Here is a 27,628-nt window from a genome sequence, read left to right as displayed (position 1 = left end):
ACTTTTGTACTCAAAAGTCAACCATGTGTCTCCTTTTTAAAGGATTGTAACTTAGAACAGATTAAAAGGAACCGTAAGAAATTAAATTAAAATGTGGTTGCCGGGGGTGATGATACACTCCAATCCCTCCGGTGGCGGAAGGCCTCGAGCGCGCTCCATCTCCATGGCCACCTGGGCGCGTGGCGAGCCCGGTCTGGAGGGACAGCAACAGGCCAACCGGAAATGGTGGCCCGCGGGGAGTGTGAACCAATCAGCAAGCGACAGGGGCGGGACTTCGCGGGACAGCCGGCGACCCGGAAGCACAAGCGCGACTTTTTTTAACATCTGTGTGAAAGAATTCCTGCCTCTTTCCCCAGCCATCTTGGATTTGACGAACTGAGGCAGTAAGTGTCTGTGCAAAATCCGCTTCCATCCGTTGATTAAACCGCGGGCAATGGGCGCAAACTTCGCGCCGTGAGGGAAGGGGCGCTTTATGCTTCAGCTGTCGTCAAAATTTACTTGTGAAAGTGTGTAAACAAAACGGTGGGGTGGCTTTACCAGAAATGTGTGGGACTCGGAGGGAGGGGGCAGTAGCAGCAATCTCGTGGTGTCCCAGCAGTAGCAGTTTAGTGGTGGGGTGGGGGCAGAGAAACCCAGGAGTCGAGGTTTTTTGCCCGAATGTGCTTTTTGAGGCCGTGGATATATTTAGCGGGTTATCTGTTTTCAACTGGTTTCAATTTTTCTTTAATGTGCTGAGGTAGGCCACGAAAAGTTGTTTCGACCATACCCCTAGTTTGTAATAGGGAGCCGTTTATCTGTGTGCAAATCGTCTTCAAACTTTTTTTTGGTGGATCGTTATTTTTTTGCCCTTGCTGTTGAAATGTGACGTTCTTTTCGGCAATTTGAGTTTATAAAGAAACTTTTCACGTAGTTATTTTTATCTTTTTGTGTTAAGTGCTATTCTGACTTCTAGGGTATTTTGTGTTGCGGAATATTTCCTCTACAGGTGCACACTGCCTCTGGATTTCTGCTAGTTATCGTCGCAAATAAGTACTGACCATTAGGCAGCGCCCCCCCCCCCCCCCCCGGCCTATCATAAACCTCAATATCATGTGCTCTTTGCAAAGACCAAAAGCCTGGTTAAAGGAAGTACTAGTATTTAAAAAAAAAAAAAAATTAAAGTATGCTATGTAGCAGTTGAAATCCAGTAAAGGAGCAATGGTCATTACATAGAGCTAATGTGATTGTAGCTTATGGTGATCAGATGCCCTTGTTCGCTTTTTGTACCTGTCTGTACTCACATGAGTAAGACCAGTGCCTGTTAAATTACTAGTTGTATAAAGTGTGTGTAACTTTTTAATGTAATCCAGTAATGGTCAATAAAAGTTCCTGCAGCTCTAAGTAAAAGGGAGAATTGTTGCTTGCTGTATACTGCACACTTGCAGTGCCACTTCCTTCACACACTGGTTCTCCATCTCCTGCCAGTCCCAAGCATAAGGTGCTAAATGATCTGAGCTGGTAGGAGCAGCAGACAGAATTATGTTTTTTGGCATTGAAAACAGAAAATGCTGGCAAACACTCGACCGGTCAAACCTGGAACGTTAACGCTGTTTCTCCACAGATGCTGCCTGACCGGCAGAGTATTTCCAGCATTTTCTGTTTTTTTTCTTTTTTAATTTCACATTTCCAGCATCTCTCTGCTTTTATGTTTCGGAATGCTCCTTTCTGGTTCTGTCGTCACTGAACCAAGTTGTATGTCTTCTCTCTTCGATTCACATGGTTATGATTTCTCAGCTCCTTGTCTGTTCAATTTTTGGCTGAGATACCAAATTTAGGTATGATTTATCCACTAGTTTAAATCTGGCTCACTTTTGCTGTAATATTTCACAATTGGGTGTAACTCTAAGAAATGCTGAGCATCTTCTGTAATGGTGAGTGCCTCTGGTGAACCTAGTTTTGCAGCAAAGTGTTTCTGCTATTTCTGTACATTTTGAATAATGTAAGTGTCTCAAAGCTGCTGTATGTAGATTGTACTTTATAAAACTTTTCCCAAGGTAAGTTTGTTGCAAAGGCTGCATCCTCTGCCTTGCCAGAAATTCCTGGCAACAGTGCTGGCACTTAATCCTTTACACGAGCGCTCTTAATTATGGCAAGTGAGTTTCTGCTAACTGATGGATATTTTTCTGCCTAGAAATGCCTGGTGAAGCCACAGAAACCGTTCCTGCCACAGAGCAAGAAATGCAGCAGCCCCAAGCTGAAACAGGTTTGTATACATGTCAACTGCACAACAGGGATCCTTGTTACCTGTTTCTGGGTTTTATTTGGGCTGTGCTAAGCCAGTTTCTTTTTGGCTCATTCATTTGGATCCCTATAAGCAGTGATCAAGGCTTGATCTAGTCACCCTGGGTCAACTTCAGCAGGTCCTACCTAAATGTTAATGTAACTTCTCTGCCTATTGACTCGCGTTCTGGCTTCCAAGTACTCCGAGAATTCAGTGACCTTCAAGTTAAGTACGGTTAAGGTTTTGACGTTCACTTTTTTTTTTCGTATGTGGTCCATTCCCAGATCCTATATGTACTCTCCTTCCTCGTCTCTCCCTACACACCCCCACACAGTGTTTCAAGTGGCTGCAAGTGTCCAGCAAGACAAGTATTATACCTCAAAAGTCTGAGCCTTGTTTACGCAGCTTCTTTGTGGAAAATGCAAAGATTGGTAAGTGGAAGGTAGGTTTCTGCTCGCATCCAATGGCCCAAGAGCAAGTGGTGCACTGACTAATAGAAGATTCCAAGATGCCTGTAGTTTTTTTTTTTTTTAAGTGTCTTTTGCAAGGGCGTGTATTGTGACTGGGTGGCCTGGTGGCACTTCCTGAGGGAGGAGACGAGGGAAGTAGCCATTTTCACTGCATTAGTATTGTTTGAAGTAGAATTGAGTGGCAGAGGCAGTCTATTAATACTTTGGAGAGTTACCTGACTCCTCTCTCGTTATGTGGGAAATTGAATAGGCAAAACCAATTCGGAGCTTCCCAACTTTTTCCTGGGCGGGAGAGCAGGCTTTTAAATGGGCAGCATGTTTGGTTTATACAGTAAACTGACTTGCTCATAGCCTATTAATTGAAAAGATAGGATGTTAATGTTAGTACACTTGGTGTAAACATGAACATTTTCAAGTGGTGCTTCTTCTAAAGGGGAATATTTCTTGTAACTTTTTAAATGTTAGTTATAAAGTGTAGGCTTCCCCCCCCCCCCCCCCCCCTAATGAAGCAAGTTCCTTCTTTGCAGAAAGATTTATCCCCATGATAGAAACAGACATGCATTTGTGTTGCTGGCTTTCCGATTCTTTGTTCTTCCACAGAGATTTCTGAGGTATAACGCCACTGCAGGGCTATTGTGTTGGTCATTTTGTTGCAGGTTGCCACAAGACTTAAAATTGAGGAACCTTTCTTCTGTAAATGAGTGCAATTTTCTGCATTGCTTGCTATGAATAGTGCTTGTATTAACATTTCTGAGCACCGCGATGCAGCGCCACACACAGCTGTTACAAAATGGCAGCCTTTGCATTCTGTTCAAGCCTTGAACACTGTTGGTGCATGAAACATACTTCATTGGGACTCCGATGGGGAAGTTGTGAGCAGTAGACAGTCTTTATGCGGCTCTGAAATTTTCTTGCACTGAAATGTAAACTGGTATTGGACAGGGTTGCATTAGTTATACAAGAGAAATTGTCTGGGGTTGAAATGGTTGGGTTGACCATTATACTTGATTTATTAAAAAAAAAAAAAAAATCAAATTCTGATGCAGCACTTGTAGCCACTGTAAACAGTGGTTCAATACAGTGAAAGTTAATAGTTACGAAATAATTGGGTTTTCTACATGGATCACTTGAATTTCACTGGGGAAAATTAGTTGCTTGTTTTTAAACGACACTTTGATTTAGGGTAAAGTTAAAATGCTGGTGGATATATATTGGTGTTAGTATTGGTGGTCACTGTTGGAAACTTGGAACTTTTACACAATCTGAGTCGGCCTTCAGGGCTTTCGAGTTGTTAATCGTGCATTCTGGAATGGATTAATACTAATTCACAGTAGTGGCTTTGGACTGGCACATGTTTGGGGTTATGCAGCACACTAAAAGCTGTAAAATGAGCATAATCCACAGCAAGAAAAGTACAAGTGTAAACATCTCCTTTTCTTTCACTGTCTCTATACTGATGGTGTTGATGCAAGACTACTTGGGAAAACCGCTTTTCTCTTGGGTTTTTCCACACTTTGTACAGCCACTTAAGGGACAACTGGACTCCTAGATACGTATTTCCTGTGCATCCAGGGGGAAGCTGGTCACTACTGTCCTTCATCTTGTAACGAGCACATTATTAATGCACGTGGTGATCTGGTGTCAGGACTGTTTTTTCTCTTTGGGGGCCATATGGGGTATTCAAACCCTCCGGTTAGGATGACTTTTACACCTGGGCAGTTTTGAGCTTTTTATTGGCTGCTTGTAGTACTGTACAAATCCTTTACAGCAGAAGAACAGAGTGATGCCAGCCCCTCTCCTGCCTCTGGGGGAGAAAGCACTGCTCCGAGCGAAATGACTCCAGCTACTGACGCAACAGAATCGGCTGTTACTGAGGTGGCAAGTGAAGCTTCCCAGACTGAGGCCACCACTGCGCATACAGTGTCTCAGGCTGCTCAGGAGCCCTCAGGTGCGTTGTGTACACGTAGCATTAAAATAGTCGCTTTCTCACCCATCTCGTCAGATTTTATTTCTAAGTCCTAACTACAAAAAAAAAGTTACTTTGCAGCTGCTGTCTAAATACTGCTGTGCAATCCTTTTTAACTAGTCCATTTGGAGTATTTTATGTAGAAGATACAGCCGGGGTAAAGGGGTGCGGTGAGAGTTCGGTCATGTGCTGTGCAGGCAGGTGGAGTTGCGTTAGTTTTCAGTGTGCATGAAAGCCATCGCCGGTTTTCTTTAAGCACATGCCATAACATACTATGATGCGTGCCTTTAATAACTCTGTCCATATCTTTATTACATCTGAAGTATAACTGGCTCAAACTGTATAACTGCAGGAAAGAGAAGAGCTTGCATTTATAAAGCTCATTCTCATGTCTGGACCTCCCAACGCGCGACACGTACAGTGAACTACATGGAAGTGCAGTCACCCTGTTAATGTAGCAAAATGCGGCAGCTAATTTGCGCAAAATAAGCGGAACGTGCATCAATACAGCACCTTATCTCTCGGGACATCCCAAAGCCCCACACATACCACGAACTACTTTGAAGTGTCATCACTGTTATTCAGGCGAATGCGGCAGCCAATTGGCGCAAAATGAAACCGCGCATACGAGAGCGTTTTACTTGCATCCAGATGTTCCAAAGCGCTACTCGTACAATAATCTACTCTGCAGTACTGCTCATGTAGGCAAGTGCGGCAGGCAATTTGCGCCAAATAAACTAATGTATGCAAGACAAAACGCGAGTTTATATAGTGCCTCATCTCTTGGGCTGTCGCAAAGTGCTTTGCGTGCAAAAGACTACATTTGAAGTCCAGTTGCTGTTGAGCAAGCAAATGTGGCAGTCAATTTGTGCAAGCCAAGCTATATGACGAGCAAAAAAACCCAACTTGCATTAATAACACCGCCTTTTGTGATTCCCAAAGCGCTACGCAATGAATTATTTTGAAGTGAAACCATTAGCATGTAGGCAAATGCAGCAGCCGGTTTGCGCAAAGCAATCGTCAGTGATGAAGTTGAAGCAATCATCAGTATGACTGGTTGCACTTTTGCTGATGCTCAAGGGGGAATTTTGGCATAGTTCCATGAAATCATCTACCTGAACCCCAGGAGAACACGAATGGAGCCTCATTTTAGTGTCTTGTGTGAGGGGCAGTTTCTCTTGAGCGTTCCCTCGGTACTTCACTGGGGTGTCAACCTAGTTTCGTGACTGAGCTGGAATTGAGGCTGTCCGGAGCCATAGCGCAGCAAGCAGTCGGCCCCTTCAGGAGAGCAGAAAGGGGAAAGTGCCACAGAAAGCTGAGCGTAAGAAATTACTCCACATAACTGCAGGCACATGAACATTTGCTTTTCTCAAGCTGTAGTTTGTGGCTGAATTTGTTATTTGGATCTTCCTTCAGTAGGAGAATGGTTCTCAAACTACTACATCTATGTGGCCTTTCCTGTTTCGGTTGGGGGAGTTGGAGAGGGAGCAACAAAGACAAGAATTTTGGGCTCAAAGCTGCATACGGTGACATTGGCGCATCAACGTGCTACACCGTAAAATCTTGCCTAGATTCAATCAAGGTTTGCAGGTCTTTGTTGTTTATGACATGTATTGAGTAAAACTGAACTGTCGGATTAAATGAGTAGTCTGAGAGGTTATTCAGCAATCTGTGAGTTAGACTGAACTGAATGTTTACATTTTGCTGACTCCCCAGTTGTATGGTGCTGTAAGAAAAACAATGGCCTTGTGTGACTTGATGCTTTCAGTATTCGAAGTGCTAGCTATTGTATAAATGTACTTGGGTATAATGTAGTTAAGTTGATTTTAGGGGAGGTAGCAACAAGAGTGAATCGCTACAATTGGTGGTTGACATTGATTTTTATTTGCCTGGTGAGTTTAGGTGCTTTGCTGTTGCAATGGCTGTTCCTCTGCAGGGCTGAAATATTTTACAGTTGGTTGTTAATGAAAAACTTGAACGTGATTAAATATTTAGAGCAGATTGCGAGGTGGCTTTGTTGGCTAAGGATGGTGCTTTGTAAATTGCCTGTATGAGGATTGGCCAATGAAGAAACTGGTTTGGGTAACGAGCGACGTGGTGGTTTGAGACTTGCCATACGTGAGGTAACTTACTTGGCTAGCTGAATTATAAACTGAAATTGCATTTGCGGAACAAAACTGGGACACAATATTGGCTTTTTGAATAGTTGACCGCTCAATGCTAATCTAGAAAGTGTTTTATTCTGTCTGGTCTCTGAGGATTTTATAATAGATTGCCCCATTAATGGGAGAGGGAGAAAGAAGAGTTCGAGATTCTCGGCTTGGGGATGGGAGGAAAAACTCAATTGGAAAGTGTAGGCTCCTGACTGGCTTGTGTTTTGGGACAAGTGTTTGAAAGTGTATACCTAACCAGAGACAGTCTTGTCACTGGTTCCTATCTAAAGTTCTTTTGATAAATCCTAAAAGGGTAATTAGTGTTGAAGCGTTGTACCTGTCAGCTTTTATACTTAACCTTCCAAGGTTTGTATAATGCAGCCCTGTTCACGAATGGTAGCCTATTGCATCTGGCGATTTAAAATGGTTTTTGCCCCAATCATGATTCTGTGACTTAACTGATTCTCTTTCTTTCAAAAATGGGTGTGCAGTGAGCCTGGACCAGAGGCTAAACTGAATGAGGAACCTTTTTCACTTAGACTCCAGATACCTTTTCAGAAAATGGGCATGCTTGGCTCCTGTTTATCAACTTCTCTGTAAATTGTCTTGTTAACCAGCCATTAACTCTTATTTCAATTGTTACAGGAAGTTTTCTACGACTCAGTATACTGTAATGTATTTCCAATGTTCTAACAACTTTGAAATTTGCAGGTTTATCCTTTTGGATCTCCTATTTGGTAGACAGTGCCTTGTTGAATTGCTGCTAACTCCAGGAGTTGTAACCTGTGACATTCTGATTAGGCTTTTAAAAAGCTTTCAGCCAAATGATTAATCTTGCATTTTGTTCTGTTTGCTGTGCATCTATATTAAAGTGTGCATCATGGGTTTATTTTTAATTAGTTTTGTTGGTTGTGCGTATATATGTTTTAAAGGTAATGGGACCGAGGATCCCATTAGTCTGAGACTGGGTCATACTTTCTGAATATATTTGCAGCTCTTGGTTGAAGTAGAAATATCTCATTAACGCAGGTGCATCCCTTTTTGGGGAGGAAGGTTGGCGAGAATGTAGAATGAGTAGACACTATGGAGCAGAAATATGAAATGTGTTGGATTTTCTGACTTTCTCTCCTTCCCCAAACCACCACCCCAAAAAGTTGCGATAGTTTGCTATTGCAAAGTATTTGATTTCAGTACCCTGTATAAACTGGTATATAAGAGGTAGAGGCACTGGAGAAGGTGCAAAAACGATTTACAAGTATGATGCCAGAACTGAGGTTATAACAGGAAAGACTATTTTAAAAAAATTTTTAAAAAGCTTGAGGGGTGACCTAATAATCGAGGTCTTTAAAACTCTGAAGGGTTTGATTGGGTAGATGTAGAGAAGACATTTCCACTTGTGGGAAGTCCTAAATTAGAGATCATAAATATAAGATGACCACTAATAAATTCACTAAAGAATTCCGGAGAAACCTCTTTACCGAGAATGTGGAACTCGCTACCACATGGAATAGTTGAGGTGACGAGCATAGATGCGTTTAAGGGGAATTTAGATAAATAAAGGGAAGAGTGGAATAGAAGGATATGCCGATGGGATTAGATGAAACCGGGTGGGAGGAGGCTGTCCGTGCTGGTGTTCACGTTCCACATGGACCAGTTGGGCCGAATGACCTGTTTGTGCTATTAATTCTACACTAGAATTTGCCACTGAGCCATTTAATTTGATGGTTTAGATCAAGGGTCCAGGGAACAGTTTGAAACCCCAAGTCATCAAATTTCTATATTTCACACAGTACAATATTTCTGTTGCTGTATACTAATGGTTTCTGAAATGAAAACATGGTTTCCCTTTGGCTGGCTGACACTGCCTTTTTGAAGTTGGGATTAGATTCCTGGGAGTGTTGATCTTTGCACAAGGAGAGCCTTGAAAACCCCTGGTCTAAACTAGAATATGAACTGACAGCCTAGAAGCCCAGTATCATCTACTATTGACCTATTTGTATTTTCAGTACTCTACAAAGTGCTGTTATATAAATTTTGATTTATAGGTACAGATTGGTAAACCCTGTCAAATGCTACAGATTATCGAGGACGTTATAAAGCCCAACAGAAATTGAGTTTGCAAACATGTAGTTAACTCCGTTTGGTTCTTTTTGAGGTGGTGGTTTGTTTGTGTAATTCTCAATTGTTAGCTATACGTGTGTGTGTGTATAAAGTATCTGGGTTTAATCTAGACTGTAGGTTTGCTCTAAGGTTTGTCTGTAACTCATGTTATCACTCAACTTTCTAGCTGGGGCTGGTGCTCCTGCCTCAGAAGCTCCTGCTGTGCCTGATGCAGTCCAAGCACCTGTATCCCCCGTTTCTCCCGAGAAGTCTGTTCAAACTGCAGGTAGACTAACCATGGATGACATCTTATACTAACAGTGATCTGACACTTGCAGTTCTGCTAACAACTTGCTGTACTTGTGTATTCTCAACTGCTGTTACCATTCCATTTTGAAGTGGGTGATTTACACGCTGTCTTTTCGCCTCTGGATCCAGCCCCGACTGGTGGGATTATGGTTTCCTGTGACAGCTTAAAGTGAAAGGGGTTTGACCAGTCGATGTAGGACATGGCATAAAACTTCCCAAAATGGATTAGTAATCTTACTCGGAGCCTAGTATGGGAACCGAAACTCATCAGTACAGTAGAAGTGCTTTTTCTGAAGTTTGGGTTGAGATCTATTATTTTGGCAAAGTTGGGGGAGCTTTACTCTGCATTTGATGTGTTTTCTACCTGATCTGGGGACACTTGATGCCAACTCTGGGTGCCGAAATTGGAAATGTTCCATTTCGCCAGCACAAACATCACTTCAAACACAGTAACTTGAAATTCAAATTTATTCCAGCTATAACTGCACTGTTCAATTATTATATGTAGTCATGGTGCTTTAAAAAATAAATAAATAAATAAATCTCCCCTGGAAGTGGTGGCTTGTGCTGAATTATAGTCCTCCGGCCTTGCTCAAGTGGCTGTCATGAGCCTATTTGATTAGAAGGGCATTGTAGCCAAGCCTGATCCAGTTGTCCTTGGATGTCCAGAGGTATATGCTTTCCAGCTGGGGTCACCAGGCAACAATCAGGAGTGTGAGACCCCCAACTCTTTCATTCCCCCCTTGCCCAGCCCTATCCTGGGGGGGTGCAGAGGCCAAGTGTGCCTCAATACAGGCATGGCTGAGATCACAGTCCAAGAACAAAACCAGCAATGTTCCTGGTATGTACGCTCCAGTAATGCCATGTGCTGTATTTACCATTGGAACGGTTTGGTTCTAAAGTTTTCATCTCTACTAGTTTGTGTACATGAAAATCTGTATTCCATTACTAAAGAGGACATAGAAATATGACTTGTGCACCAAAATGTCTCTGCACTTGCTTGATGTCACACTGGTCATTCAGTATAATGTTTGTGTGACCAACATCAAGTTTATTGTACACTTGGGGGGTGTAAGAATGTTTTCCTATTTTCTACCTTTTGCCTTTCTAAATTCTGTAACTTTCTGTCCTTGTTCTGTTTTTTAATACTCAGTGTTGTCAATAGGCTTATTTAGCATATTGGAACCAATGCGGCAAGATTTTTTTTAGTCTAAACCAATACACTTTTTAGTGATCTCAGTTGGTCACGTCAAATTATTACTATTGTCACCAGTGACGGGCCTGTAGCCACTAGACAGTGGAGCACTTGGATTTGTTCGAGTGAGCTATTTTACTGGGCTATCTTCCACTTTTACCTATTGCTTATAAGAAACAGGAGCAGGAGGAGGCCATTCAGCCCCTCGAGTCTGCTCCGCCATTCAATAAGATCATGGCTGATCATCTACCTCAACTCCACTTTCCTGCACTATCCCCATATCCCTTGATTCCCTTAATATCCCAAAAATCTATTGATCTCTGTGATGAATATACTCAACGACTGAGCCTCCACAGCCCTCTGGGGCAGAGAATTCCAAAGATTCACCACCCTCTGTGTGAAGAAATTCCTCCTCATCTCAGTCCTAAATGGCTGACCCCTTATTCTGAGACTGTGACCCCTGGTTCTAGACTCCCCAGCCAGGGGGAAACAGCCTCTCAGCATCTACCCTGTCAAGCCCTGTAAGAATTTTGTATGTTTCAATGAGATCCCCTCTCATTCTTCTAAACTCCAGAGAATATAGGCCTAGTCTACTCAATCTCTCCTCATAGGACAATCCCCCCCATCCCAGGAATCAGTCTGGTGAACCTTCGTTGCACTCCCTCTATGGCAAGTATATCCTTCCTTAGGTAAGGAGACCAAAACTGTACACAATACTCCAGGTGTGGTCTCACCAGGGCCCTATATAATTGCAGTAAGACGTCTTTACTCTTATACTCAAATCCTCTTGTAATAAAGGCCAACATACCATTTGCTTTCCTAATTGCTTGCTGTACCTGCATGTTAACCTTCAGTAATTTGTGTACAAGGACACCCAGGTCCCTCTGAACACCAACATTTCCCAATCTCTCACCATTTAAAAAATACTCTGCTGTTCTATTTTTCCTACCAAAGTGGATAACTTCACACTTCTCCACATTATATTCTGTTTGCCATGTTGTTGCCCACTCACTTAGCCTGTCTATATCCCCTTGAAGCCTCCTTGCATCCTCCTCACAGCTTACATTCCCACCCAGCTTTGTATCATCAGCAAACTTGGATATATTACATTTGGTCCCCTCATCCAAATCATTGCTGTAGATTGTGAATAGCTGAGGCCCAAGCACTGATCCTTGCGGTACCCCACTAGTTACAGCCTGCCAACCTGAAAATGACCCATTTATTCCTACTCTGTTTTCTGTCCGTTAACCAATCCTCAATCCATGCTAGTATATTACCCCCAATCCCATGTGCCCTAATTTTGTTTAATAACCTCTTGTGTGGCACCTTATCGAATACCTTCTGAAAATCCAAATACACCACATCCACTGGTTCCCCCTTATCTATTCTGCTAGTTGCAAACTCAAAAAAAAAAAAAAAACTCAACAGATTCGTCAAACATGATTTCCCTTTCATAAATCCGCATTGACTCTGCCCAATCCTATTATTTTCTAAGTGCCCTGTTGCCACGTCCTTAATAGATTCCAGCATTTTCTCTACTACTGATGTCGGGCTAACTGGTCTGTAGTTCCCCGTTTTCTCTCCCTCCTTTCTTAAATAGTGGGGTTACTTATGCTGGCCTCAGTCTCTACCATAATCGGTTATCAAATCAAAACATTTGGTACTCGGCCAAGTTTTTGGGGGGGGGGGGGGGTAAAATCTAATTGCGCAAGTACAATTTCAAAATTTGCAGACCACACCAAATTGGGGGATGTAGTGAATACCAAGGATGATTACAAGAAGATATTAAACTTGCAGAATGGGTGTGTAAAAATGAATTTCAATATAGGTAAGTGAGGTGGTGCATTTGGAAGAATAGAGCCACATACTGACTGCTTAGATAAGAGTCTAAATGGGATAGAGGAGCCAAGGCATCTAGGAGTACAGATACAGAAATCGCTAAAAGTAATGGCGCAGGTTTTAAAAATAAAAAAGCAAACCAAGCACTGGGGTTCATTTCTAGGGGATAGAATTGAAAAGCAGAGAAGTTATGTTAAACTTGTACAGAACCTTGGTTAGACCCCACTTGGAGTACCGTGCACAGATCTGGTTTCCATATTATAAAAGGGATTTAGTCATTGGAGAGGGTGCACAAGGATGATGCCAGAACTGAAGTTCTAACTATCAGGAAAGACTGACCAGGCTGGGACTCTCTTTAGAAAGGAGAGGGGTGACCTGATCGAGGTCTTTAAAATTATGATGCTGTTTGATAGGATCGACGTGGAGAAAATGTTTCCACTGGTGGGGAGGCCAAAACCAGAGGCTGTAAATACAAGATGGTCACTAATAAATCCAATGGGGAATTCGGGAGAAAGTTCTTTCCCCAGAGAGTGGTGAGAATGTGGAACTCGCTATCACAGGGAGTGGTTGAGGCGAATAAGACTAAGCTGGAGAAGTGCCTGAGGGGGAGAAGATCTGCTGATTGGGTGAGATGAAGAAGGGTGGGAGGAGGCTTGTGTGTTGAGCATAAATGACAGCATAGACCAGTTGGGCCGAATGGCCTGTTTGTGCTGTAGACTCGATGCAACACAGCATTTTTTTTTTTGTAGTTAAGTTCATTTTCTGAAAATTTCACCATACTTTATACTGAAATCCTAGTGACAACACTGATGCTCTTCGTACTCCTATTGATGGTTTTTTGGTTATCTTCAACAGCTACAATTGAAACCTGTTCTGAGCATGAATCGGTTTCTTCAGCCAGTGAGCACATACAGGCTGAACATGAATCCAGCAGTGCCAATAAGATGGAGCTTTCGGCTGCTACTGATTTGCATGGCCCTGATCTTCAGTTTCCATCCTCCCAAGCCACCATCGACAATCCTTCTCCATCCCTACTGTCTGTTTCTGTGCTATCTCTTGTCCAGCCTCCTTTAGAGCTCTCTCTATCTTCTCCCATCCCTATCATTTCTGCTGAGGTGCCACCTTCACCCACTGGCCCTACCACTGATCAGCCACCTTTATCTGCTGACCATACTGAAGCTGATGATGGGCTGCCTTCATCTGACCTGATAGCTAATTCCGTTACGCATTTGTCTGCTGACCCAGTTGCTGCTGCCACTGTTGATCAGTTGACTTTGTCCACTGACTCAGTAGCTGCCCGCTCTGGTTTGCCGCCATCTGATCTAACTGTTTCTTTGAACACTGAAGTAGGTTCTGACTTGAGACTGTCCCCATCTGACCATATTGCTGCTGCCAATGCTATCCCTTTGCCTGCCTGCACTGCTGCCACTAGTGGAACTTCACCAGCTGATGCAGTTGATGGCCCCACCATTGATCAGCTGTCCATGCCCACTGACTCAAATCAGCATTTGACTGATCTGGAGGCAACTGCTGTTTTGCCTGGGTCTGCGAAGGATACTGATGTTGCCCCTGATGGTCTACTTTCCTGTGACCGTACTGTCGTGCCCTCTGCTGCTGCAGTTGCTGTCGATGAGGTGTGTTCACTCACTGAACGTCTTGTCTCCTCCACCAATGATGGGCAGCCTTTGGCTGAACCAGTTGCCACCCAAGGAGGACTGTCTTCACCTGACGGTATTGCTATTACTGCCATGCCGTTGCCTGTTAATACTACTGCTGATCCATCTTCATTTGACCCTGTTGTTACTTCTGACGTGCCTTTGTCTACTAACTCCATTGATGCCGCTATCGTTAATCAGCTGCCTACAACTGCTGACCCTGCTTTTGCTGACCTTATTGACGAGCTCCCTTTATCTGCTGACTCAGTTACTACCAACTCTGGACTTTCTCCGTGTGACAGTATTATTGCCACCACTGCCCTTCAACTGCCTTCATCCACTGATCCTCTAGTTGCCTCTGGCATGGATGTTGAGCTTTTGGCTGATGCCATTGCTGAAACTACTGCCACTGCACCACTGCCCAGTGATGCTATTGCTGCTCCTGATGGGCTGTCTTTACCTGACATCACTGCTGCCATAGTGCCTTTGCCCGCTGATGGTGCTGATGCCACAGATAAGCCTCCTTTGCCCGCTGATGGTGCTGATCAGCCTCCTTTGCCTGCTGATGCCACTGATCGGCCTCCTTTGCCCGCTGATGGTGCTGATGCCACTGATCGGCCTCCTTTGCCCGCTGATGCCACTGATCAGCCTCCTTTGCCTGCTGATGCCACAGGTCAGCTGCCTTTGCCCGCTGATGGTGCTGATACCACTGATCAGCTGCCTTTGCCCGCTGATGCCACTGATCGGCCACCTTTGCCCGCTGACGCCACTGATCAGCCGCCTTTGCCCGCTGACACCACTGATCGGCCTCCTTTGCTCGCTGATGCCACAGGTCAGCTGCCTTTGCTCGCTGATGGCGCTGATACCACTGATCAGCTGCCTTTGCCCGCTGATGGTGCTGATGCTACAGATCAGCTGCCTTTGCCCGCTGATGCCACTGATCAGCCTCCTTTGCCCGTTGATGGTGATGCCGCAGCTCAGCTGCCTTTGCCCGCTGATGCCGCAGCTCAGCTGCCTTTGCCCGCTGATGCCGCAGCTCAGCTGCCTTTGCCCGCTGATGCCGCAGCTCAGCTGCCTTTGCCCGCTGATGCCGCAGCTCAGCTGCCTTTGCCCGCTGATGCCGCAGCTCAGCTGCCTTTGCCCGCTGATGCCGCAGCTCAGCTGCCTTTGCCCGCTGATGCCGCAGCTCAGCTGCCTTTGCCCGCTGATGCCGCAGCTCAGCTGCCTTTGCCCGCTGATGCCGCAGCTCAGCTGCCTTTGCCCGCTGATGCCGCAGCTCAGCTGCCTTTGCCCGCTGATGCCGCAGCTCAGCTGCCTTTGCCCGCTGATGCCGCAGCTCAGCTGCCTTTGCCCGCTGATGCCGCAGCTCAGCTGCCTTTGCCCGCTGATGCCGCAGCTCAGCTGCCTTTGCCCGCTGATGCCGCAGCTCAGCTGCCTTTGCCCGCTGATGCCGCAGCTCAGCTGCCTTTGCCCGCTGATGCCGCAGCTCAGCTGCCTTTGCCCGCTGATGCCGCAGCTCAGCTGCCTTTGCCCGCTGATGCCGCAGATCAGCTGCCTTTGCCCGCTGATGCCGCAGATCAGCTGCCTTTGCCCGCTGATGCCACTGATCAGCCTCCTTTGCCCGTTGATGGTGATGCCGCAGATCAGCTGCCTTTGCCCGCTGATGGTGCTGATACCACTGATCAGCCGCCTTTGCCCGCTGATGCCACTGATCGGCCACCTTTGCCCGCTGACGCCACTGATCGGCCACCTTTGCCCGCTGACACCACTGATCGGCCTCCTTTGCTCGCTGATGCCACAGGTCAGCTGCCTTTGCTCGCTGATGGCGCTGATACCACTGATCAGCTGCCTTTGCCCGCTGATGGTGCTGATGCTACAGATCAGCTGCCTTTGCCCGCTGACGCCACTGATCGGCCACCTTTGCCCGCTGACACCACTGATCGGCCTCCTTTGCTCGCTGATGCCACAGGTCAGCTGCCTTTGCTCGCTGATGGCGCTGATACCACTGATCAGCTGCCTTTGCCCGCTGATGGTGCTGATGCTACAGATCAGCTGCCTTTGCCCGCTGATGCCACTGATCAGCCTCCTTTGCCCGTTGATGGTGATGCCGCAGATCAGCTGCCTTTGCCCGCTGATGCCGCAGCTCAGCTGCCTTTGCCCGCTGATGCCGCAGCTCAGCTGCCTTTGCCCGCTGATGCCGCAGCTCAGCTGCCTTTGCCCGCTGATGCCGCAGCTCAGCTGCCTTTGCCCGCTGATGCCGCAGCTCAGCTGCCTTTGCCCGCTGATGCCGCAGCTCAGCTGCCTTTGCCCGCTGATGCCGCAGCTCAGCTGCCTTTGCCCGCTGATGCCGCAGCTCAGCTGCCTTTGCCCGCTGATGCCGCAGCTCAGCTGCCTTTGCCCGCTGATGCCGCAGCTCAGCTGCCTTTGCCCGCTGATGCCGCAGCTCAGCTGCCTTTGCCCGCTGATGCCGCAGATCAGCTGCCTTTGCCCGCTGATGCCGCAGCTCAGCTGCCTTTGCCCGCTGATGCCGCAGCTCAGCTGCCTTTGCCCGCTGATGCCGCAGCTCAGCTGCCTTTGCCCGCTGATGCCGCAGCTCAGCTGCCTTTGCCCGCTGATGCCGCAGCTCAGCTGCCTTTGCCCGCTGATGCCGCAGCTCAGCTGCCTTTGCCCGCTGATGCCGCAGCTCAGCTGCCTTTGCCCGCTGATGCCGCAGCTCAGCTGCCTTTGCCCGCTGATGCCGCAGCTCAGCTGCCTTTGCCCGCTGATGCCGCAGCTCAGCTGCCTTTGCCCGCTGATGCCGCAGCTCAGCTGCCTTTGCCCGCTGATGCCGCAGCTCAGCTGCCTTTGCCCGCTGATGCCGCAGCTCAGCTGCCTTTGCCCGCTGATGCCGCAGCTCAGCTGCCTTTGCCCGCTGATGCCGCAGCACAGCTGCCTTTGCCCGCTGATGCCGCAGCTCAGCTGCCTTTGCCCGCTGATGCCGCAGCTCAGCTGCCTTTGCCCGCTGATGCCGCAGCTCAGCTGCCTTTGCCCGCTGATGCCGCAGCTCAGCTGCCTTTGCCCGCTGATGCCGCAGCTCAGCTGCCTTTGCCCGCTGATGCCGCAGCTCAGCTGCCTTTGCCCGCTGATGCCGCAGCTCAGCTGCCTTTGCCCGCTGATGCCGCAGCTCAGCTGCCTTTGCCCGCTGATGCCGCAGCTCAGCTGCCTTTGCCCGCTGATGCCGCAGCTCAGCTGCCTTTGCCCGCTGATGCCGCAGCTCAGCTGCCTTTGCCCGCTGATGCCGCAGCTCAGCTGCCTTTGCCCGCTGATGCCGCAGCTCAGCTGCCTTTGCCCGCTGATGCCGCAGCTCAGCTGCCTTTGCCCGCTGATGCCGCAGCTCAGCTGCCTTTGCCCGCTGATGCCGCAGCTCAGCTGCCTTTGCCCGCTGATGCCGCAGCTCAGCTGCCTTTGCCCGCTGATGCCGCAGCTCAGCTGCCTTTGCCCGCTGATGCCGCAGCTCAGCTGCCTTTGCCCGCTGATGCCGCAGCTCAGCTGCCTTTGCCCGCTGATGCCGCAGCTCAGCTGCCTTTGCCCGCTGATGCCGCAGCTCAGCTGCCTTTGCCCGCTGATGCCGCAGCTCAGCTGCCTTTGCCCGCTGATGCCGCAGCTCAGCTGCCTTTGCCCGCTGATGCCGCAGCTCAGCTGCCTTTGCCCGCTGATGCCGCAGCTCAGCTGCCTTTGCCCGCTGATGCCGCAGCTCAGCTGCCTTTGCCCGCTGATGCCGCAGCTCAGCTGCCTTTGCCCGCTGATGCCGCAGCGCAGCTGCCTTTGCCCGCTGATGCCGCAGCGCAGCTGCCTTTGCCCGCTGATGCCGCAGCGCAGCTGCCTTTGCCCGCTGATGCCGCAGCGCAGCTGCCTTTGCCCGCTGATGCCGCAGCGCAGCTGCCTTTGCCCGCTGATGCCGCAGCGCAGCTGCCTTTGCCCGCTGATGCCGCAGCGCAGCTGCCTTTGCCCGCTGATGCCGCAGCGCAGCTGCCTTTGCCCGCTGATGCCGCAGCGCAGCTGCCTTTGCCCGCTGATGCCGCAGCGCAGCTGCCTTTGCCCGCTGATGCCGCAGAGCAGCTGCCTTTGCCCGCTGATGCCGCAGAGCAGCTGCCTTTGCCCGCTGATGCCGCAGAGCAGCTGCCTTTGCCCGCTGATGCCGCAGAGCAGCTGCCTTTGCCCGCTGATGCCGCAGAGCAGCTGCCTTTGCCCGCTGATGCCGCAGAGCAGCTGCCTTTGCCCGCTGATGCCGCAGAAGCTGCATCTGACGGACTATCTTCATTTGACTCTATTACGGACACTACTGATGTACATTCATTTGTTACGGCTGCTGCTGTAGTTGATCAGTTGACTTTGTCTGCTGACCCTTTATTTCCATTCACCCTGGACAAGCAGCCATCATGTGTTGATGGTCTCCCCGTACCTGCCATCCTGTCCTTGCCTACTGACACAGTTGCTCCCTCCAGGCTGTCTTTAGCTCAAACTGTGGTTGATGTCCCAGCTGCTGTACCCGTCTCCACCGATCCCGTTGCTGCCAGCGCCACTGATGGGCTGCTTTCAGCAGAGTGCCTTCCAATTGCCCCCATTGATACCACTGACCTGCCATTGTCAGCTAATCTGGTCATTGCAGTGTATGACTTGTTGGCTGACCCTCTAGTTATGTCTCTGGCAACTGAGCTGCCGGTTGCTGTCCCTATGTGTGCTACTGATCCGAATTCAGCCATCGCTGCAGCAGATGAGCCGCATTTGTCCACTCGCCCTGTAGTTGGTGCTGACTTTTCTGTGCATCCTGAGGCACTCTGTGCTGATGAGCCACCCATGTCTGCTATTGAGCAGACACTGACTGTAGCCCCACCTGTTCAACTGCTTCCATCTTATGACCTGCCTGCTTCAAAGCTACTCCCCCTGGTCATTCAGCTAGCTTCATCTGACCAAGTTGCTCCGTGTACTGACTTGCTTCTGTCTCTTGACCCTACTGTTAATGCCCAGCTTCAGCCTCCCCTGCATGCTGCTACCAAGCTGCCTCCCTCTCTGCCTGTTGCTGACCATTCACCGCGTGAACCGCCTTCATCCACCAAACTTTCTTTATCTTCAGAATCTAGAGCACCTGTCACTGAGTTTCCATCATCTCTCACTCTTCCACCTGCCTCTGTTCAACTCACTGCCCCATCCCCCGAATCATCTTCAGCTGCCCACATAGATGACGATGATGAGATGCCGCCTTTGATCTCTGCTGTCGACGAGACGCCCCTCTGCGAAGCTCCTGCCCCACCTGTTATTGAGAAGGCCATTCCCAAGACTGCTCCAACTGGAAAGGAGCCTGTGGTGAAGCAGAATGATGCGGGTATTTAGCTTGGTTGAGGTGTGCATGTAGTCGTGTCCTGCCTAGTTGAACTGTGCACCTGTTAAACTTGGGAAGTAAAGGCCTGTCCTATTAAAGTTCACATTTAGGAAAGGCTAACTTTTAAGTGAAGCACTCGGACTCTGTGGCGGAGTGTGTTCTATTGGAATACACTTGTCATGCCCTCCAGAATGAATAGGGCAGCTTAAAGTTAGCCTGTCCTTCAGCAAAGGAAAGTTGTGTGGTTTGAAATCTGTACTTTATGTAAAGTATATAGCCCAGAATAATTTCTTGAAAAAGCTACTGAGCATTAATCATTTAATTTGTAATATGGGGGAAGGAAGAAAGATGAGGTGTAATTACCAAATATTGCACGTCCTCTTCGAATTTATCAAATGCATCAGTTGTGTTTGGTAGTCTACCTTCATTGAGGAATTGCTGTCTCTTTTGGAACAGGTCAATAGACATAATGTACAAATTTCAACTGTGTTCACGAGGTGTTTAGAGCTTGTGTACTAATGGCAGTGTGGAGTCCACTTTTGTTTCTTCACTTTTTCACATGTAGTGGGGACTTAACACTCGAGTGAACTGGTTTTGAATAGGTTAGTAGTACACTAATCTGTATTAACATCTTGCCTCACGTGCTAAAACTGGCCTGCGTACCTCAGCCTGTGACTATTTGCAGTACTCTGGTTCTTTATTCTATAAAAAAAAAAATTCTAACGAGGACTGTTGTGTGCACTTCATGCCTGAACCGTGGCAAACTTCTGAGCTGTCCTTCAGAGTTTGCTTATATTTAAAAACCCAGATTGTCGTGCAATTTTGCGTTTGCCTATTTTCTGCACACAGGATGAGCATTGCAGGCACGACTACGGAGCTTTGAAACCACTGGTATAAGTTGGCGTGTTGTCTGGTACCAAGAGCGTTCACGCTAACCTTGAAAGCTTTTATTGCATGGTGTGAAAGCTTAACCAGTAGACAGCATTGTGATATCCAGATTTTTTTTTCCTCCTTGTCTACAAAAGATTGAAGGTAAAATGTTTCTGTAATGTCACAAAGGTGCTTTTTACCACACATCATTGGGTTTTGAGGTTTGTTGCTTATGGCTTTGTAGAAATAGATCAAAATGTCAATGTTGCACCTTTTTTTTAAAATAAAACTTGTGCACTAAAGCTTTAACCCTGTACAAGTTTACACTTTTTTTTCTCCACCTTAGCATGGCTGCCTGTTAAACATGGTTCTGGTAACTACCATAAAGTGGTGTTCCTCACACTTTCTCCAGACGAGTATCACATTTTCTTTGAAACTCACTAAAATCCCACGAGCCGAGAAAATGTTCCGAGTGCTGTATTAAATATGTGACATTTTGTAGGGTCTGGGACAGAATCGGACAGCGATGAGTCGGTACCAGAACTGGAGGAACAGGATACAGCGCAGTCAGCGACACAGCAAGCTCAGGTGTGTCCGCAAATTTGTGAATATAGACGCTATATAACCCGGTTTCAAAAAACAAAAAGTCTTTACTGTGTACAGTCCTGTCTACTGTTCTCGCTTCCTCCAGTTTCAACACATTTGTGTAGGCACATTTCCACAAACATGCCCCTCAGCAACCTGTACTGTTTATCACACTCTTTGCTATGTAGTATTTAAATACTTCAGAACCTGATCCAATAATCTAGTGTTCTTCAAAAATTATTTTGGTGTCACACAAAAATTGCAGTTTTTTTTTCTCTCCTGAAGATTTTGGCTCATTGAAATATGGTTGGGTTGCCACCCAAATGGCCATTTTTCATGAGTGCCAAGACAGGCTGAGGGCCTGAATATAAGGATTTCATAATGCTGGACTAAATACGGGGGGATGTGAATTAAATACAATTATGGCAAGTGTATCCAATTCACTTACTCCACATGGCCTTTCATGTGCCACTCGTCCACTTGGCTTCCATAACTGAAAGGGGATCTGCGTGTGTATTGTGAGCAAAAAATGCTACATAGTGGAATTTGAATGTTGAATCACTTTTGGTGGGGAGGGGCTGAAGTTAAATACTGCACCTTTACACTAATGTTTACTGTGTAAAAAGTATCTCGTGTATATTGCTGAATAAAGGTTGGTAGTTGTGAGCCAATTGTCCAAGTTTCCTTTTGTGAGTGGAATAAAAATGGAAATGATTTTACCTCCACTCTTGAAAATGGCACGATGTGCTGAGGGGGGTGATTCCATGGGTGCTGGCTGTGCCCAGCTGGCATTTCTTCATGGCCTGGAGTTCCCTCTGCATTTGTGCCCAGACGCACCCGTGATCTGGGCAGCAACAAATTACATGGCTGAGAAAATCGAGGCATTTTGAGCGCAAGTTATGCACGTTACTACAATACGCTGAAGTCTTCCAAGCTCTTTCACATATGCCCCTCAAACCCGCCATCCGAATCTCTGCCCACAAAACTGTCCACACCCCCAACTCTCAAATGAGTACCATCCAATTGTGTCTGTTTGGGGGTGGGGGGCCTCGACTTGTGACCAGATTTTCAGGTGCAGCAAGGATGTCCTTTTTCTGCTCTATTAATGTTTGGTGCGGGGGAGGGGGGGGGCGGAGAATCCATTATCGCTGAGGCCGGCTCTGTATCTTCTGTTTTGATGCATTTTTATGGCAAAAGTAGAAGTCACATTATATACCAGTCCCATTAAAAGTTGAAAGCTTCCCCAATTGCAGGTTCTTAAACATGATGTGCATGAGTGATGGTTAAATGAGTTGAAACTTGAATTTTAAAACCCAAGGAATAAATATACTGGTGTGGATTTTGCATTTCCTTGGGCCCCAATTATTTGCACTAATTTCTGCTGATTTATGCCCATTTTAAGTTCAGTTGTAGTCTAATGAGACTGGGGGGGAGATACTTGGGCATAATTTTACAGCAGCAAATTGGATAAGTTCCAGCTTGTGCCCATTGAGGGAACTCCAGTCTTCGTGCGCTTTGATGGTGCTGATAGGCTATTTGTCTGCGGACGTGGACAGCAAAGTCCCATTCGGTCGACAGTGCTCCCTTTTAGCACTCGCTAACATCCAGGGATAGGAATTCTGCTGCTTCATTTTTACTGAGGCTTTTAAATGAGGGCTATCTCCACAGACCAAGTCAAACCTGGGATCCTCCTGGTTTGTATGGCTCCGTACTAGTGCGTGGGCACTTAACCATAACCATAGAGGTGTCCTTGTGGTATGTGGTTAATAGAAAGGAACTGGTATGCTTAGTGGAGTTTGTCTCTTGTTTTGTGGCCACTTGTTTACTGTATGTGGTAATGATTTAATTACTTTTTTTCTTGCTTTCAAAGCTTGCAGCAGCAGCTGAAATAGATGAAGAACCAGTCAGCAAAGCAAAACAGAGCAGAAGTGAAAAGAAGGCACGAAAAGTGAGTAAATATTTCTTGCTTGCAGTGTATAATTTGTGTAAGTAAAGCTGGTCATGTTCTCTGTTTACTGGAAAGTTGACACACATGCCTCTACTACATTTTGTACAAGAAATAATGGGTTGATTGCGTGAACAATTGTTCTGCAATTCACTTTTTTGGTTAATGTTTGGAGCATTTATTAACCCCCATGTTTAAAAGTCTGGATTATTGTAGGTCTATAATAGGATGGTTAGCTAGAGCATGGATTTTCTATTATAATTTCCCAATACGATCTTTGGGGGGAGGGAGGAGGAAGAGGCTAAGAGGTTCCCCATGAGGAAAGAGCCAGAAGGCATCATCTGTCTTTCTCAGCAGCTGGTTAGAGCAATGTAGGTAGATACCAAGGCGTCGATGTTCACTTTCTGGTGGAGTGGCGGGTAAAGAAAAAGTGTTCTCCAAAGAAGCCCCACCAACTAACCTAAATCTCTCTTTGCAACTATTGTCTTAGCGAGACATGCTAGATTTTTAAAACTGAACAATAACCTCCCTGGGAAAAGTTTTTTGTTAAATTCCGATGTAGCTACAACTAGAAGGAGTTGGATATATTAAGGCTAAAGGGATCAAGGGATATGGGGAGAAGGCAGGGACAGGGTACTGAATTTGGATGATCAGCCATGATCTCATTGAATGGCGGAGCAGGCTCGAAGGGCCGCATGGCCTACTCCTGCTCCTATCTTCTTTGTTTCTAACTTTCCTGAAAGTCCTTGTTTTCCTTGCAGGCAATGTCAAAGCTAGGGCTTCGCCAGGTTACTGGGGTAACCAGAGTCACGATAAGAAAATCAAAAAACATCCTGTTCGTCATCACAAAACCAGATGTCTACAAGAGCCCTGCATCAGATACCTATATTGTTTTTGGTGAAGCTAAGGTAAACCAACGTGAATCTGTCTGTAATGTTGGGGCTTTTATCTAACTTTAAGTCTCTTACCAGCAAAAATGTGTGGTAATGAAGGTCCTTTTGTGAAGCTGTGACCTTGCTGAAGCTTCTTGCAGACATGGCAGATTATGTCTCCCTTCCTCATGCTGACATCCAGTGAGCTAATCGGAAATAATCCGTGAAGCTACCCTGTTTGCACTGATGGACCACCCTACAAAAGCCCTTTAGTGTTTTTTCCCGATACACGTCGGTGTATCGGTTTTTCTCGGCAGCAAGCTCCTTGTGTCCCCATGCTGTGACCTGAGTCAGCTGTGTGATGTTTGGAGAGGGGAGAAAGATGGCCAATGACCAAGGGAGAAGGAAAGGCTCAATGTGGCTTGTATTTCTTTGCCTCTAATTCAGTGTGGCTATGAATCCTATGGTCTGCTTTATTTATACCAATGCTGGTTCAGAGCTTGCTGTTTAAGAAGTGATTTGTAGCAAATGTCAGTCCCAATTTCAGGATCCATGTAGCTGCACCTTTTAGCAGCTACAAATTGGGTGGTGGGGAGTGAGAATTGACTAAATCTTTGCAATTGATGGAACAGTTTTAACACAAACCTGGTGTCTTTCAAGTTGAGATTCGATTTCCTTTCTGCTTATCCTGTCGAGAGTTTTCTTGCACTGGCTAGAAAGTGACTTCTTGCACAGTGGAAGTAACTTGATGTTTATGCTTATCTGCCTAGATTGAAGATCTATCTCAGCAAGCTCAACTGGCTGCTGCAGAGAAATTCAAGGTACAGGGAGAATCTGTTGCTAATATCCAAGAAAACACACAGACTCCAACTGTACAGGAAGAGAGCGAAGAAGAAGAGGTATGTTTATCTAATTACTCTAGTCTTGAGTTTGCTGTCTAAAATGCACACTGCTGCTGCGATCTGATGTCACTTCAGTTTCATTCTGGATCCAACCAAACTGATGCACAGGCCAGCAATGATCACGGGCGTGCCTCCGGAAGTAGGAACAAATGGGAGGAGGCCATTCAGCCCCTCGAGTCTCTTCTGCCATTTAATTAGATCATAGTTGATCGGTATTTTAACTCCATTTACCTACTTGGTTCTGTAGCCCTTAAAACCCTTGCCCCTCAAAAACCTATTGATCTCAATTTTGAAATGTTCAATTGACCCCCAGCCTCAACAGCTTTTTCAGGGTGGGAAGAGTTCCAGATTTCCACTGCCCTTTGTGTGAAGAAGTGCTTCCTGATGTCACCCCTGAACAGCCTAATTTTAAGGTTACGCCCCCTTGTTCTGGACTCTCCTCTCTCTAACCTATTAAATCCTCTAATCATCATAAACACCTCAATTGGATCGCCTTTTACTCTTCTAGACTCGGAATGCAAGTCTAGTTTATGCAACCCGCCCTCTTTAATTTAACCCTTTAAGCCCCAGTATAATTCTGGTGAATCTGCGCTGCACCCTCTCCATGGCCAGTATATCCTTCCTGAGGTGTGGTGCCCTTTTAAATGTTTGCCTTTTTAAATATGGAACTGCCTTTTTTTTAAACTTCGCCAACTTTCTCCCCCACCCACCCCCCCCCCCCCCCCCCTAAAGCATTTGCTCCTTGCTAGGGCTGGGTTCTCTGGTACCATCACCCTTCAGTACTTCATCCAAGTGACTGCTATTCATGTGTAATCCTCAACTGAGCATTGGCAGGCTAGCCTGTGAAACGGGACAGTGATCAGTCAGTGTTGGCTCCTATTTTCCCCACATCACCACCCCCACCCCCAAAAAAATCAGGGGGGGGGGGGGGGGTGGGGGGTGCTTGCAGAAATTGGCTAGCTCTGCTAAGCACAGACAATAAACCTGGAGCCTACCTGTTCTGTCTGGCTCACTACGCATTAAATAACCTCCCAGCCATTAATGGGGGAAGAAGAGTTCAATGGTCATTTTGAGCTGCGGTAAAGGAGCAGGAATACAGCTATTTTATTCTATTACTAATATTTGCAGGTGAGAATGTTGAGCCTTTCCATTGACATTAGCATCTAATCCAGATTATTTAGTTTAAATTGAAGCACCTAAGCATAGTTTGTAGAGCGACCATAGAAATGTTGCATTGTCTGCATGTTTTTATTTGAAATAACTTGTGAATGCTCTGGCGTGCTATTGTGAGCATTCTGTGCCATTTAGAAGGGTGTTGGTTCACTTTGTGCTTTCTCCTCATGTGGGGCAATTGGGAATGCAGTGCGCATGGTATGTGGCCCTGGGTTTGACTAAAGATGGAGGGGATAGAAAGTTGGAGGAAATGGTGTGGTAAACCACTGTTATACCTGTCTAAGTGTATGTGTATTCCACTAGGTACAGGTCTGGACATGCCTTGGCTGACTCCTCCCACTATTCCAGGTATATAAGTGACTACCTCCCAGTCCCTTAGTATTCTGGACGGGTCGACCACTCGAGACAAGACCTTCATTCTTTAGTTAATAAAAGCCTGGTTGTTACTCGCTTAACCTCAGTCTTTTGAGTAATTGATGGCGCATCAAATGGAAAATAACTTTTTTTTAAATTTCTTTAGGTTGATGAGACTGGCGTGGAGGTCAAGGACATAGAACTGGTCATGTCCCAAGCCAACGTGTCTAGGGCTAAGGCTGTCCGAGCGTTGAAAAATAACAACAACGATATTGTAAATGCTATTATGGTAAGTCCTGTTTTTTTACATTTATTTAATGGCGTGATTGGTGGGGTGGGAGGAAGTTGTAATTGCTGACTTTTTAAAAATATATATATTAGTGACAGGACTGTTGCAGTAATGTTGGAACCTACTATGGAGGATAGGTGTTTGTGAATTTCTGCTACTGTTGCAGCTGCTTTACTCTATATGGTTGGATGTGATGGTTATTGTATGATTCTGATAACTATTTTATTTTTGCAGGAGTTGACGATGTAAGCGTCAGAAAATGCAGGAGTGGTTAACGGTCCCTTTGGTGCAGCTTCAGTACATTTGTACCATTTATATTGATAAACCTCAAATAAAAATGTGGCTTGAATTAGTTACATTTGTTTAGACTGGTCTGTCTCTCTTCCTTGTGCAGATTGAAGTACCAAAAAAAGGTTCCTTTTGTAAGTAGGTACCACATAAATGAAATTGGAATAATCCCTTGGGTTTACACTTGCTTTCCCCGCCTTTCCAGTCTGCAGATGCTTTGACACAGGTAAAAAAAAAATCACAACTGCAGCATTAAGATTATATTTCCTGTTGCTATTTCCCAACTGCACTTGTATTATTTGTTACCAATTGCCTTCCTTCAAGTTCTGACCATGTAATTCAAATGAAATGAATGCTGGTAATACATGGGCGTGTTGATTCTCACAGGACACTGACCACTACGTTTTAATGCAGATTAGTAAGGTGAATTCTATTCAATTTTAAGGATCGACCTCCTCTGGATTAACCAGGGCTTGATTTTTGACTACTCCATTCTGATGTCTAAGACAAGAACTAAGCTTTAGGACATTTCCTTTTTCTTTAACTTTATGTAGGCATTGGATTTATCTTGAGTTGTAAAGGTAACATAAGCATACAACATGGAGTGAGCAAGAGAGATTGTCTCCTCCCTCCCAAAGCAATAACCTGAAGACGTATATTGGAACTTGGCACAGTGCAACAATCGTACTATTTTGAATGTTGCTTGTGAAATGATTTTGGCCTTTTCAATCTAATAATTTGTGAATATTGAGTTGTCTTGCAGATCACTAACCCCATGCACTCTTTCAAATGCTGTTTCAATGTTATTTCAACATCAATGCAGTCTTGTATGTATATGACATTGTGCTTAGTTTTGTGTATTGGAAAGAGAAGTCTCGCCAAAGTTGGGTTCTGTTTTCTGGGTGGGGCACTGATGGTAACTGATGCAGTGTTGTCTGACCTATTGTCCCACCTGCTTTGTCGTGTGTCTATTGTGCTCACTGCAACGATCTTATTATGAAGCCAACCAGAACCAAATGAGTTGTGCTGGAATTATTGTAGTCA

At 46.2% G+C, this 27,628-nt stretch overlaps 1 protein-coding gene across 4 annotated transcripts; it reads left to right on the top strand.

The window, feature by feature from the left end:
* The first annotated feature begins 276 nt into the window (after positions 1-276).
* Positions 277-26,664, top strand: naca (nascent polypeptide associated complex subunit alpha). 4 transcript variants are annotated; one of them, XM_085972908.1, is made up of 12 exons: positions 277-383; positions 2,171-2,242; positions 4,499-4,678; positions 9,137-9,235; positions 13,148-14,023; positions 19,061-19,309; positions 20,679-20,764; positions 22,632-22,709; positions 23,468-23,614; positions 24,349-24,477; positions 26,174-26,296; positions 26,531-26,664. In XM_085972908.1, exons 2-12 carry the CDS (start codon positions 2,173-2,175, stop codon positions 26,543-26,545), a joined length of 2,052 nt encoding a protein of 683 aa, XP_085829034.1. In that variant the 5' UTR covers positions 277-383; positions 2,171-2,172; the 3' UTR covers positions 26,546-26,664. The 4 variants fall into 4 exon arrangements, with proteins under 4 accessions (XP_085829034.1, XP_085829035.1, XP_085829036.1 ...); XM_085972910.1 differs by having other exon boundaries at positions 279-383; positions 13,148-13,192; XM_085972909.1 differs by lacking the exon at positions 4,499-4,678 and having other exon boundaries at positions 278-383.
* The last annotated feature ends 964 nt before the right edge of the window (positions 26,665-27,628 follow it).

Source organism: Somniosus microcephalus, chromosome 33 (genome assembly GCF_052327205.1).
Source record: "Somniosus microcephalus isolate GS21.2 chromosome 33, FLI_Smic_1.0, whole genome shotgun sequence".
Classification (NCBI taxonomy): Eukaryota; Metazoa; Chordata; class Chondrichthyes; order Squaliformes; family Somniosidae; genus Somniosus; species Somniosus microcephalus.
This window is presented reverse-complemented; position numbering and strand designations above follow the sequence as displayed.

What these genes read in the sequence shown, in the direction of transcription:
- naca (XM_085972908.1), top strand. Translation starts at nt 2,173, where the DNA reads ATGCCTGGTGAAGCCACAGAAACCGTTCCTGCCACAGAGCAAGAAATG. An exon ending in GAAGTCTGTTCAAACTGCAG is followed by an intron (nt 9,236 to 13,147) that starts GTAGACTAACCA and finishes TATCTTCAACAG; the next exon opens with CTACAATTGAAACCTGTTCT. An exon ending in TTGTTTTTGGTGAAGCTAAG is followed by an intron (nt 23,615 to 24,348) that starts GTAAACCAACGT and finishes TTATCTGCCTAG; the next exon opens with ATTGAAGATCTATCTCAGCA.